At 42.2% G+C, this 14676-nt stretch overlaps 1 protein-coding gene across 1 annotated transcript in view; it reads left to right on the forward strand.

The window, feature by feature from the left end:
- The first annotated feature begins 236 nt into the window (after positions 1-236).
- The window catches only part of LOC149442013 (uromodulin-like), a 35952-nt gene continuing 21512 nt past the window's right edge, over positions 237-14676 (forward strand). Inside the window, exons 1-5 of the mRNA XM_089656633.1 lie at positions 237-365; positions 3602-3628; positions 6477-6659; positions 6755-6847; positions 13883-14106. Coding sequence (XP_089512759.1) covers positions 317-365; positions 3602-3628; positions 6477-6659; positions 6755-6847; positions 13883-14106 — 576 coding nt within the window. The 5' untranslated portion in view covers positions 237-316. The remainder of the gene's footprint in view (positions 366-3601; positions 3629-6476; positions 6660-6754; positions 6848-13882; positions 14107-14676) is intronic.

Below are 14676 nucleotides of genomic sequence, written 5' to 3' on the forward strand. Positions count from 1 at the left end.
GTAACATTCCTATGTTATAAATTGTATGCCTTGTACATTCCTATGAACTGACGACTGTTGTAAAATTTACACCTGACTGACATGAAGTGGGTACCAAACAAGTTAAAAATATAAGTCAGTCCTGGCCAATTAGAACAGTCCTGGAGTTTTTGCATCATATTACTGTTTGCAATTGCTGATCATTTGGCCTACTTTGTCATTTGCTCCCACCCCCTCATCTATAAAGCCAGCTGTAAGTAAATATTTCTGCATTTTTGGGTTTTGGTCTGATAAGGTATTCATCTCATATTCAGGAGCACACCCAATACTTGCACAAATGAAGATGTACTTTATCATTGGGTTGGCTGTTCTTATCGAGTATGCAGGTAAGTCGCTGCAAATTGCAATTAATAAGTCAATACTAAACAATTCCTACACTAGTACTGTATTTTGAATATTACAGCTTGACTTTCTGTATCTGTACAGATAATTTAGTTTCAGTATATTCCTCACCCATACAGAATCATTTTAATATTCAATACAAACTTGTGTATTTCCAGCTTTGCTGAACCTGTGCAGAATGTATTGAATTTCACCCTATTAAAGCACCACTACAGCTATAGAATCTAGAACTAATTGGCACTCTTTTGTTCCCATGATCCAATTCAGTAGTTACAGCAGTGGGTCTCTTCTTTATGTAAATTGGGTGCAAGAGGTGGATGCAATGGGCACACTAGGCCTGTGCTATAGGTGGCAAAGTAAAGAGGGGCCTTTCCCTGTATAATTATCAAGCAGAATGTTTCCATTATCAGAGGAAAATGCATCCTCTACCTAAAGGTAATTTTACATGGATTTATACTATTACACATTGTCACAATATTCTAAAATAGGGATCAGTCATTTGCTAAAAAATATTGTGTGTAAAAGAGGTGATATTAGCAGAGGGATGTTGGTTTGGACACGTAAGGTTGTGTGCCTACAGACTGTAATGTAATGGTTATGTAGTGATGCAAATGACCAGCGATACTCTCACTCATTATTTGTATTGCCAACATTTCCTCAGTTCCTTTATGTTCGAATTCCAGCCGATGGGATGTTTTATTAAAAGAGCACCTGGCAAAGTAAATGTTCCCTTATCATAGCGAATAAATGGAAACTGCATTCCAGGGGCGGACTGACCATTTGGAAACTCGGGCGCTGCCCGAGGGCCCGGGGTCAGTAGGGGGCCCCATGAGATGCCCCTGGTACCTTTTTCATAGGCTTTTTTGAGTTTGGGCAAGGACACAGGGGCCCCATGATCCCCTATTGCCCAGGGGCCCCATGAGTTGTCATTCCGCCCCTGCTGCATTCATGCCAACCATCCTACTCTGTGTAAGGAAAACCTGGTATTTTCCTTCCTTTACACATGATTGGGTATTCAGTTTGCTTTATTCACTAAGCTACATGAACATCACTTCTCTAAGTAGACATTCTCTATACCTTAATAAATGACCACAAAAGAACTATTTTTGGAATAAGGGGGGTGGGGGGTTAGTCCTCCAGTGGGCAAGCACTAGTCTGCATCTTTCAGGTTTATTAAGGTTTTCTTCTTATTCTGTTAATTTTTGCCTTTCAGAATAAGGCCAGCACTGAAAATGTTAGGCATTTTTGAGCTCTATTAATTAACTCATGAAGAAATGCTTAAAGTGGAAGTTCAATCAAAAGCTATCTATACTTAAGTCTACTCCCACCCCTATTGTAAGCCTATTCTATCCAAAGGAAAGATGTGCATTTATTTATTTATTTATTACAGGTACTTATACAGTGCTGTCAATGTATACAACATTTTACATATCTATTATACATTCACATTGGTCCCTGCCCTCAAGGAGCTTACAATCTAAGGTCCCTAACTCACATTCATATACATGCTAGGGGCAATTTTAGACAAGAGTCAGTTAACTTACCAGTATGTTTTTGGCATGTGGCAGGAAACTGGAATACCCAGAGGAAACCCACGCAGGCACGAGGAGAACATGCAAACTCCAGGCAGGTACTTACCTACTTACCTGAGGGCACTCCAGTCCAGTCACATGATTGGGTCCTAGCGCAGCCAACAACAAATGCCTCATAGTAAGCCTATGGTTGACATTAACACCCAGGCTCTGCAGCTGTTGTGTGCGATCTCTCTTCTTCACTGAGGTCGACACTGAGACTCGATCATGTGAGGGGCCCGGAACAACTTCAGCATAAGTAGTATACAGATCTATCCTTTACAGGGTACATAGAATAGGCTTAGAATGAGAGTGGAAGTAGATTTAAGTATAGCTAGTGTGTGACTGAGCTTCCACTTTAAGCTGGCCATACACTGATTTCAGCTGTTCCTGATGAAGCATCAAAATTCAATCAGTGGATGGCCCTTTCAGCCACCTCCTGCCTGACATCCCTCGATTGGAAAATTGAAGGAACTGGGCAGAAAATTGACAGCGGAACAGCAGCTGCATCCACCCAGATGCAGCTGCTGCCCAGATATTTTGACAGCTGGTGGAACGGGCAGTCAAAGTACTATAATGACAGCAGGAGCTTCATCCATGTGTGGATGGAGACATCTGTCAGATGCTTTTTGTTCAGCCTGCAGGTCGGCTTTAAAGTATGGAAGAAAGTGTGGGAGATATTTTTTTCATGCAAAAGGCCTGAAAGGCAGATTGAATACAAAATAGAACACACCAGGATTCCTAAAGCTCAGGGTCAGAAATTACCAAATAAAGATAGTGACCCAATTATAAATAATGCTGACTCACATAGATATATGTATGTGGTGTCCTCGGGACCCTAATCATAAATGAGAAAATAAAGAGAAGCCAAAAGGGGGTCCAAATGAGGACAGACTGCAGCCTTGAAAACCAAATGATAGACAAAAATAATTTAATTTGCAGTAAAAAAAGTACAAATATCACAAAGACATGTATGGCATGGTACGCCAAAATATACAAAAATTACACAGGAAAGTACCTCACCACCACCCAGGGGGAAGGAAGTCAAGAGCAGAATGGCAAGATCAACCTGGACAGCACTAGGCATGCAAAAAGTCCCATAAAGAAGTGATGAATAGTAGACCTGTGATGAATAGAATAGTCTCAAAACTTGAACAAGACAGTGAAGATGACAAGCAGGTGGTGATATAGATGGCTCAAGAAGGTATGGTGAGTACCAAGGACAGGATTCATGTATAAATCACATAAGCATGTAAACATACACGAAAAGTGCATAGTAATAAATCTAGATAAACATTATCCTTGATGCAACCATCAAAAATAATTGGTATAATCCCTAGTATCAGGGTAAAAAGCTGAAAGTCATTCTTCAGATATCAAGTGATGTTTGAAAGTATGACAGATCTCTCATCAAAAATAAATTAAATTATTTTTGTCTATCATTTGGTTTTCAAGGCTGCAGTCTGTCCTCATTTGGATCCCCTTTTGGCCTCTGGGTCCTTTACCCCCTGGTCTTTTCTCTTTATTTATTTACAAATATACAAAGTGTGTGTGTCAGTGTATATATGTACTTATATATGTATAGTTTATTGTATACATCACTTTACAATACAGCCTTTGACTCTTCCTTCTTTTTTTCCCTTTTCTAGGTGCTCAGTGCATAGATCTTGCAGACCGTAAGTGCACTACATGTTTTACAAAGACAGGAGAACTGCATGATAAGCCTTAACATTAAATGAATCAATATTACATACAGTATTACACAGATTTATAGATGATGAAATCTGACTGCTGTTCATAGCCAGACTGTGAAGAATCAGCATCATCACTTATTCATCAACTCAGTCACTTAAGGGTTAAAGTACAAATACTCAACACAAACACAATAATATTTCTGCTGAAAAATCACACCTCCTCCACTCTGGAGATCACTAGATTGCTACACCTTCTCTCCAGATGTCTCAAATATACATATGAAAAAAACAGCATTTTCACATCAGCATTCATTGTTTATCACAATTCCAATTTCAGTTCCAAAGATTAGCGATCCTGAAGGTCTAAGGCCTGGCTCACACCTATGCTTTTTGCAGGAACACACTACAGTCCATTTAACATGGTTTCCTATGGGACACGTTCACATCTATGCGTTTTCAGCTACTGCATTTTTGGAAAGGGTCCGGTTCAATAGACTTCAATGGAGACACTGCAGAAAAGTATTTAGTGCATTTCTGATGCATTTTTGATTTGTTTTGTGTTCTTTAATCTGCCCAACAACAAATTGGCAAAAAAAGCACAAAAAATGCATGAAAAACGCATGAAAACACGTGTGCAAAAATGCAAAATACATCTCAAAAGTACCGCGGAAACGGATGAAATGCAAACTGCATAGGGTGTGAACCAAGCCTTACACAACCACATCAAACAGTGTCATAACCCAGAAAAGGAACAACCATAAATCAATGCTAAAGCCTAAGTCACCGGTCACACCTCTGCGATTTAAAATTGCATGATTTGTGTGTAATTTCAGTGTGATTTGAGGTGTGATTTCTGAAGACTTTATTGCTACTTGTGAAGATTTTCAACGATTTCTTGCAATTTGCAGTGCAATTTCCATTATATTATATGTATGTGAAATCGCAACAAAACTGCAGAAAAAGCAATGTAAAAACTACTTTAGAAATCAAGCTGCAGAAAATCGCACGTTAAGACATTGACATTCATAAGATGCAATTTCAGGTGTGATTTCAATTCTCAAATCGCACCAGTGTGACCGGCACTGAAGCTAGCCCTACACTGATCAAAATTTGGCCTGTTCAGTATTGATCAGTGTGCGTCTGTCTCTACTCAACAAAATTCCAAGGAACATGTTGGAAAATTTTTTATTGATCAGCAGCTACAGCCAATCAGCTGCAGATCTGTGTATTCTGACAGTGGCGGGTGCTGCTGTCACAGCACAATGTCCCAGCAGGGAGAATTGCTCCATCCATCCATTTGTGTACATGGAGGAATATGTTTTGTTTTTTTTTCATTCAGTCCATTAGCTCACCGAAAAAAAAAAAGTAAGGCCAGCTTTTAAAACATTTGACACAAAGTCTCCTTTGCATTACAGATATGTCCACATAAATCTCTTTTGCTTCTTTTTGCCCGAAGGGATACAGTGTATAATTTCTTTAACATATGCACCAATCCTGCATGTCACAAGTACACTGTCTATAAGAGTACATTCAGACAGCTGAAGAGCAGTGGTCAGGGTCAGCCGCCAGCAAGAATCAGTAGATTTTCCAGTGGTTGTAAACACTGCCCTCACACTGGATGCGAACAGCTGCAGCTGTCAGATTTTGACTGTACAAATCAATGGCTGGTGTCTCTGCTGTTCACATGTTACCACTAATCTGAGGGGGCGGGAAGGGGTTAAAGCAATAATAGGATTAGGATCAGTGGCCAGGGGCTTAAAGTGATGCTGTCAGAACATGATCCCAGGTAAAGAATTAGATGCCTGTAATAAAATTGGCTCTGCCTTTCTGACAGCCCAATTTTTAAAGACAGAATTAAAACGTCCGTAAGTTCATTTTAGGGGATAGGTTATGTATTAAGTTGAGGGTGAGGGTCAGGTTAAGTGTGAATCCAAGTGTTAGTGATATGTGAAAGGGGATATCAGTGAAATGAAAGTGTATGTACACCTAAAGGTAAAAAAAAAAAAGTTGTCTATGTAAAATAGACAGTGTTATAGATTTAGAGGTTCTACAGTCTGAAAAAAATGAAAAGTAAGCAGTTACACACCCCAGTGTGTGTGTGCAAATCGTGCTGTGCTTTGTGAATGGTCCAGCAGTTTCCTTGGACCTGTGATGTGTCCCAGGAGGTCGCAGACAGTGGGGGGAGGTGAATTTCTGTTGGGATTGCCTAGGCAATTCCAACAGAAGTGGGAGCGCGTACCTTACAAAACTTTGTACCGCTCCTGAAAAAAAAACAAAACTCTGACAGAGGAGGATATAAAGTTGAACTTCCCTTTATAGGTCAAGTTCAGCTTTAGGATTCATTCTCAGCTCTGTGATCTACACACCAAAGTGTCTGCACAAAGTGTTGGGTGCCTAAAAGTGGTGGAATATATATATATATATATATATATATATATATATACACATAGACACCCAGACCAAGTCTGGCAGCATTGGTGTGCGTCAGTTTCCTGGACAATAACGCTAGGACTCATTTTTCTAAGTGACAGCGGATCTGACAGCCAGGAACACACACAATTGCGCATTCCTAGTTCTCAGTTGGGAGCGTTCTCATGGTAAAGGGACATTTTACATTAGGACTTATAAAGTCATTGCAGTCACCAAAGGAATTAATACGATTGTTGAACAAAAGATTTTTCTACTGATTGCAAAAGTTTATGGTCAGTTTTATAAATACTGTTGCCGGTTGTAGTGATATTGCAGATGTTTTTGTGCCATGTGATCTGATCTGAAAATTGTCTAATTACAAAAGCTCCTGGTTTCTAACATCTTTTTGTTCTCTTCTCAGCCAACTACCAGAATATGACTTATTGTGACTCTGTCCCATGTTATGGGGACTGTTATTCTGAAAATGGATGTGCATGTACTGATTATACGCTCTGTATTCCAAATGTAAATACAACATGCCCTAATCCTCTCCTCTGCTGTCCAGGGAAGCTATACTACAGCACTAATCTATCCTGTTGCACACGTAAGTATTTTCATATCAGTTTAAAGTGTACTTTCTGAGTCTGATCATTGTAGGATGTCATTTTAAACAGATATTTTCCTGCTGTGTCTTCTCAGCTACTCCTCTCTGTGAGTTAGGATGTGCCACAGATGAAGAATGCACGCCATCAGGAGAGTGTCAATGTAATAACACCGCATACCCTGATCTGAGTAAGACTTCGTTCATTTTCTTTCCTTTGCAATGTCATCCCAGTCATTTCCCCATACAGAGAATGCACAGTATGTGTTTGGTGGGCATATTAGGAGTTTGTTCTTGCAGTGTATACATTGGGAGTCACATTCCCTAAGACATTGACAATATTACATGCTTTGCTCTGTCATGTGTTCAGTAGTGTATTTAGATTTTGTGCTGCCCTAGGCAACACAAAAATGTTGCGCCCCCCCCCCCTCCCCAATGAGAGAGCGAGAGAGTTCAATAAGTGTGTGTATGTATATATGATTCTCTCTCTCCCTTTCTTTCTGTTCTCTCTCTCTTCCCCCCTCTTCCCTTTCTCTTTCTCCCCTCCTCTCTCCCTCCCCCCTCTCCGTCCCTCTATCTGTTTCTTTCTCTCTTCCTCCCTCTCTCTCCCTCCCCCTCTCTCTCTCCCCCCTCTCTTTCTCTCTCTCTCCCTTCCCCCCGCCCTCTTCCTCCCTCTCTCTCCCCCTTCCCCCCTCTCTCTTTCTCTCCCCCCCCTCTCTTTCTTCCCTCTCTCTCTGTATCCCCCCTCTCTCTTTATCCCCCTCTTCCCTCCCCTCTCTTCCCTCTCCTTCCCTCTCTCATTCTCTCTCTCTTCCTCCCTCTCTCTCCCTTCCTCCCTCTATTTCTTCCCCCACTCTCTTTATTCCCCCCTCTCTCTCTCTTTATCCCCCTCTTCCCTCCCTCCCTCTCTCTTTCCTCCCTCTCTCTCCCCCGTTCCCTCCTTCTCTCTCTCCCCTCTTCCCTCCCTCTCTTCCTTCCCTCTCCTTCTCCCTCTCTCTCTCTTTATCCCCCTCTTCCCTCCCTCTCTCTCCCCTCCCTCTCTTCCTTCCTTCCCTCCCTCTCTCTTTCCTCCCTCTCTTCCTTCCTTCTCTCTCTCTTTCTTCCCTCTCCTTCTCTTCCCCCTCTCTCTTTATCCCCCTCTTCCCTCCCTCTCTCTCTTTCCTCCCTCTCTCTCACCTCCCTTTTTCCTCCCTCTCTTCCTTCTCTCTCTCTCTTCCCTCTCCTTCTCTCTCTCTCTTCCCTCTTTCTTCTCTCTCTCCTTCTCCCTCTCTTCCCTCTCTCCTCCCTCTCTCTCTTCCCTTTCTTTCTCTTCCCCCCTCTTCCTCAGATCGTATGGGACCACACACACACACCCCCACCCCTCTCCAAGGGCTGTTGATCTCCGTGCAGCAGGAAGGGAGGGGAGGTGTGTGCAGTCCCATATGATCTGTCAGTGATCAGCATTAGTGTAATCTTCTAGATGGATGGCAGGAGGGAGAGCCCACAGAAGACAACACAGCTCACTCCATGCTCTTCTCTTCCTGCTCCAGGCATTTCCCTGGTCCTGGCTCATCAGCTGCTGCAGGGAGAGGTGCACAATCATTGCTCTGCAACTGCCCTCCCCCACATCGATCTCCCTGCTGTCCGCCGCTGCTCAAAAGGTCCCTTCTTGGGGGGGGCGGTGCCAACCCCCTAAAAGTTGCCGCCCTAGGCAAACGCCTTCTTTGCCTCACGGTAGATACGCCCCTGCATGTGTTTGTTATTTTATTATATATGGAAAACGTGTAGATTAGTCATTAGATGGAGCACTTAGTGGCTTCGTACTATTATGGGATTGTAGCCGGCATGTCTGAAATGAATGAAATCAACACAAACAGCACTGGAGGTTAATTGGCCGCGGCCTCTTTATTACTGCTATAAAATATATGATACCTTACATCACTTTATTAACCACTTGCCCTCCTGAGGATTTACCCCCCTTAATGACCAGGCCTCTTTTTGCTACTCGGCGCTGCACTAATTCAACTGATAATTGCGTGGTCATGCAACACTGCACCCAAACAAAATTTATGTCCTTTTTTTCACACAAATAGAGCTTTCTTTCGGTGGTATTTGATCACCTGTGCGCTTTTTATTTTTCACGCAATAAACAAAAAAAGACCAAAAATTTTGAAGAAAAACTATATTTTTTACTTTCAGCTATAAAAAGTATATAGTAAACTCAAAGTTAGTTATAAATTTAGGCCAAAATGTATTCTGCTACATGTTTTTGGTGAAAAAAATCCCAATAAGTGTATATTGATTGCTTTTTGTGAACGTTATAGCGTCTACAAACTATGGTATAGATACTGTAATTTACGCCATTTTTTTCTATACAGCGCTGTGCTAGTTTAACGGACAATTGCGCGGTCATGCAATACGGTACATAAATAAAATTTATGTCCTTTTTTTCACACAAATAGAGCTTTCTTTTGGTGGTATTTGATCGCCTGTGCATTTTTTATTTTTTGCACTGACAATTTTGAGAAAAAAAAAACAATATTTTGTACTTTTTGCTATAAAACATGTCCAGCCAAAATGCATTCTGCGACACGTCTTTGCTAAAACAAAACCCAATACGTGTAAATTAATTGGTTTACGTGAAAGTTATAGCGTCTACAAATGGCGGGAAAGATACTCGGATTTTTAATTTTTTTTTATACTAATAATGGCGGTGTTCAGCGACTTATGGCGGCGATCAGTGACTTATGACGGCGATCAGCGACTTATGGCAGGACTGCGGCGGACATTCTGACACTGGGGGGGAACTGACTTGGGGTCACTGACATCCCCAGTGACACCAATACAGTGATCAGTGCAAAAAAAAAACACTGACACTGTACTAATGGCACTGAGGAGGAAGGGATTAACTTTTTTTTTGCACTGAAAGGGTTAACTGAGTGATGGGAGTGTTTTACTAGGGGGCGGGGGGGGGGGTGTACTGCATGGAGACAGCCTGATTGGGACAGAGAAACTCTTTTCTCTTTGTCAGCTTGTCAGGTACTGTCAGGGAACTGACAGAAAGCAGAGCTACTGCAGCTGTGCTCTCTGTCACTGATTGCCGCTAATCGCCGGGACACTGCTGATAATAACCGGCTGTGACCCGGCAACTGACACCCGCGGCTGAGATCGGCGGTGAAGGTAGGGCGGCGGCGCGCCTCGAGCGCACCCCCTACCTGTTTTGAAACAGCACGTTTTAAAACGTGCTTTTGCCCAGCCATGGGCAGTTAGTGGTTAATAACCATTTATACTTACTATCAATAACATCAACCATTGACAACAACCCAGACACTACGACTCGGGGTGAAAATATATCCAAAGACAATGAAATCAACTGCCCCACTTTGTAGAAAGGTGACCAAACCACGTAATAATATGGCCGTGACAAGGGAGGGGGGAGGCTAACTGTCACACAGGGGTCTAAGGACTGGCTCAGAGCCCCTCACGGAGCCCCTTTTTATAGAGATTTAAGCCCCTTCTGAAGGTTCCAAAAGATCAGATGACCCTAGGTTAAAAGTCATGTGACCTTCCAGAATGATCCCCAGGGTCAGCTGACCTCTCCTATCTCCGGGCAGATCGCACCTGTGCCACCTGACAGGGAATGTTGCCGGGCAGATTTCCCACAGCTGGACCAGGTGTGATCGGACCCCCCAGGTGCCTGAGGAGAAATAAGGGGAAGGGGGGCCTTGAAACTGCCCCACCTCAGCTGTCACAATCCCATGAGTGTGGGGGGGGGCCTTAAAACAGGCTCCCCATTACTTCCAGTAGCTGCTTAACTGCCTATCGCCCGCCATATAGTAATATGACAGGCGCAAGGCAGTTTTCTCTTTCTGCAAGGACGTCATATGACGTCGTCCCATTCTAACCGCGCATGCGTGGCTCCGGGAGCGTGCAGCTCGGTGATCGGCACTGCGCTGTGTCCCTAGGACACAGCAGATCATCGATCAATGGAAAGAGTCGAAGATGTCACCTCGGTAATGTGATCAGCTGTGTCCAATCACAGCTGATCGCATGTAAATAGGGAAATACCGGTTATCTGCATTTCTCTCCTCATGAGCTGTCACGCTGACAGCTCGAGAAGAGAGGAGAGCCGGTAATCGGCATTCCTCAGAGGGGACATGTACACTGATCATCAGGGCACTGATGATCAGTTTGCCCTGATGATCAGTGTATCCCCAGCAGTGCCACCTGTCAGTGTTCATCAGTGCCAGCTGTCAGTGCTCATCCATGCCACCTGCCAGTGCCCATCAGTGCCACATCAATGCCACATTTCAGTGCCTACCAGTGCACATCAATGCCACATATCAGTGCCCATCTGAGCTGCCTTTCAGTGTCACCCACCAGTGCCAGTCAGTGCCACCTATCAATGAAAGTCAGTGCCACCTATCAGTGCCTGTCAGTGCTGCCTAGCAGTGCCGCCTAACAGTGTCAGTCAGGGCCGTCTATCAGTGCCATATATGAGTGCTGCCTTTCAGTGCCCATCAGTGATGCCTGTCAATGCCCATCAGTGCCACCTACCAGTGCATTCTCATCAGTGCCACCTATCAATGTCCATCAGTGCAGCCTATCAGTGCCCATCACTGCAGCCTCATTAGCTCACATCAGTGAAAAAGAAAAACCACTTATTTACAAAATTTTATATCAAAAACTAAGAAAAAACTTTTTTTTTTCCAAATTTTCAGTGGTTTTTGGTTTGTTTAAGAAAAAATAAAAAACCTAGAGGTGATTAAATAACACCAAAATAAAGCTCTATCTGTCACAAAAAAATTATACAAATTTCATATGGGTACAGTGTTGCATGACCGCGCAATTGTCATTCAAAGTGTGACAGTGCTGAAAGCTGGAAATTGGCCTGGGCAGGAAGGGGGTATAAGTGCCCTGTAGGCAAGTGGTTAAAGTACACTTTCCATGACAATAAGTGCCCTGTATGGAAGTGTTGAAAGTACACATTCCATGACAATATTATGGGGACTGACATTAGTGACCACTTTCACAATGCTAGTTTCTGAATCACTGACCTGGAACAAGAATGCAGCAAATTACAATTGGAGAAAAGTCGGAGATCCTGATACCTATACAGTATTGGTTCCTGGTTGGTGACTGAAGACAAAGCATCAGTGTGACAGCCAAAAACCAGGAACACCAAATTTTATGGTAATGAAAACGGAAGATATGAGAGTATTAAAAATTACTTTTGAAATCACATGGCATTTTAGTAGTTGAGTTTGTATCCAATTTAAAGCCAAACTCCATGCAGATGTAAAATACACAAATTAACAAGCCATTTGTGTTCGGGACCGGCATGTTTCACCCTCTTTATTACCAGATAATTTTTCCGCATTGAGCACTGTGATACTTTGACTGACAATTATTAACCACTCCCAGTCTGGCCCTTGTACATAAACGGCTGGACGGGAGCAGTGCAGGAGCAGGTTGCCGTTCATAAATGGCGTCTGCTTTTTCTGGCTCTGGAAGCGTGCGGCACCGTGATCCGTTGTCCACTGTGTCCAAAGGACACAGCAGAACACCATTCGCTGTACGGGACCTCTGTGTGAGGTCCCGATCATGTGATCACTGATTGGCCAATCAGTGATCACATGAATTGCTTACTACGTGTGAAATCTGTGAATGCTCACAGAGGTCACATGGTACAAGGCTATTCACAACAGCCTTGTACCATGTGACAAGCTGTGACCAATCACAGCTCCCACAGTATTTCTCAATGGCTGCAACAATGCAGCCAGAGTGAAGGAGACATGATAATTTTTACAGCCTTTATGGGTGTAAAAGCAATCAGTGTAAAAAAAAAACATAAACAATAATATAAAAAAATCAAATAAAAATGTAAAAACATTTTTTAAAACTTATAATTTTTGGTTATAAACTAATTTGCATTATTTTTTTTACTAAAAAGATAACCGAAAACAGTTTGGCCAAGATTTATGAAGAAAGATTATTTTCAAAATTTATAAGAAAAACACTTTTTTTTCAAAATGTTTGGACTTTTTCATTTATATAGCAAAAAAAAATAAAAATCCCAGTGGTGAATAAATACCACCAAAAAAAGTTTTATATGTCTAAAAAAAATACCAAAAAAATTCATATGCGTACAGTGTTGCATGACCGCGCAATTGTCATTCAAAGTGTGTTAGCACTGAAAGCTGAAAATTGGCCTGGACAGGAAGGGGGTAAAAGTGTCCGGACTTGAAGTAGTTAAGTCATGCAGCACTGTGTCCAAATGAATTTTATATGATATTTGTGAGACAGATATCGGGGAATTCAAAATAACTCTAATGACACATTTCTGGCTGTAGTTCCCTTTAGAATTCAGATTATATTCGGATAATACATTGCTTGTTTAATCATTTTTTTTATACTGGAAAAAAAGCTAAAAGATCTCCGTATTTATTACTGTTTATACAGCTTGACTGAATTACAGTAATAAATAACGAGGGTTCAGCTCTCAATATCTCTCTTCCAGACTCACCATGAACTCTTTAAAGTGTTACTAAACCCACAACAGTAAACTTAATGTATATATGCGGTAAGGCATGCTTGTTATACTCCCTGTGGAACCTATGGGGTTAATCCCCTGCATTGTGTAAAAAGGTTGTCTGATCCTGTCTTCCCCGATCCTCTCCTTCTTCTATTGTCCCCAATCTGCTCATAATACAGAGCTCTAGGAGACACTCTGCACATGCTCAGTTTGGTGTGTATTTCTGGAGAGTTTTTTTTCTTGGGAGAGTGCATGTGATCAATACAGGGCCAATCAGCACTGTCCAGACAGAGGGTCAGGGGTCGTGCACCCTTATAGGACAGTCAGAGGAGAATGGAAACTCCTCCTACAGCTTTAACCAGTGCTCTGCTGAACACTGATAGAAGTCGCATGACTGCTATATACTGCTGATGAGAAAAGGTATTTAGCAGTTTATATTTACTAAACTAATTGCATTTCCATGTTGTATGTACTGTGGGAGACCAGATATAGTGAATGCAGGGTCCTGGGTTTAGTAACACTTTAAAATGTTGAGCTTTAGGAATTCTTTCTGTTTGTTATTTGTTAGGGAACTGGGCCATATGGGTAAAAGTGTCTGTAAGCAGTAACAAATAGTAAGATGAGTGGATCTATGTACATGTGCAAAAGAACAGTTCTTGTATGCATTGCCCACTGATTGATTTATATGTACTCTTTTGTTGAATTTTCCCAGCACGTAATGATTTTCACCCTACGGTTGTCTGTGAAAACAGTGCAATGACAGTCTCAATGAAGCAATGTGAGCTAGAAGCACTTGGTTACGACCCTTCCACAATTCATGTGAGGGATCCATCAGTGGGCTGCAATTACATTTATGTTAATGACATGGTCAATGGCTTCAGAGTGACATATTTTATGGTCCAAGCAACATCCACTTGGTGTGGAAACACATTGACGGTAACACACTATTCATTTATTCATTCATTTATTTTAGCAGCTCTTTCGGCTTGTATGTATTGTTTACAACAGGAAATATATGGAAAACGTCACTCTTAGCATTTTGCTTCAGATTTTCCTGGAAAGATTGCCTAAAGCCCAACTCCAGCCAAAAAGTTTCATTTCATTTAGGGCCAGTTCACACCTGATTCACACAGGGCCTCAGTCTGTGTTCCTGTGCCATTCCTCTGTGACTCAGTGCGGTGTGATTTTCAGCCCATTCATTTGAATGGACTGAACTTACACTGGATCGCACCAACAGTAATGCATGTATCACTTTTCCCAAATGCACTGCACTGGATCGCATAACACTGCAATACCATCTGATCTGGTGCAGGTAAACGCACTGTGTTTGGAATCTGCATTTGGGATGCCATTAGGATTATATGGACACTCACAGCAGAGTGTATTTTGAATGCAGTGTGGGAAACGCACATTAAAGGGTTTCTCATTTTGGTGTGAATGTGCCCTTAGGCCTGCGTTTTTCAGAGCATTTTCAATTCTGCAGAAATGCACAACAGTCCACTTAAC

The sequence above is a fragment of the Staurois parvus genome, unplaced genomic scaffold (assembly GCF_062004578.1).
Source record: "Staurois parvus isolate SC_StPar_1 unplaced genomic scaffold, SC_StPar_1.0 ptg000922l, whole genome shotgun sequence".
Classification (NCBI taxonomy): domain Eukaryota; kingdom Metazoa; phylum Chordata; class Amphibia; order Anura; family Ranidae; genus Staurois; species Staurois parvus.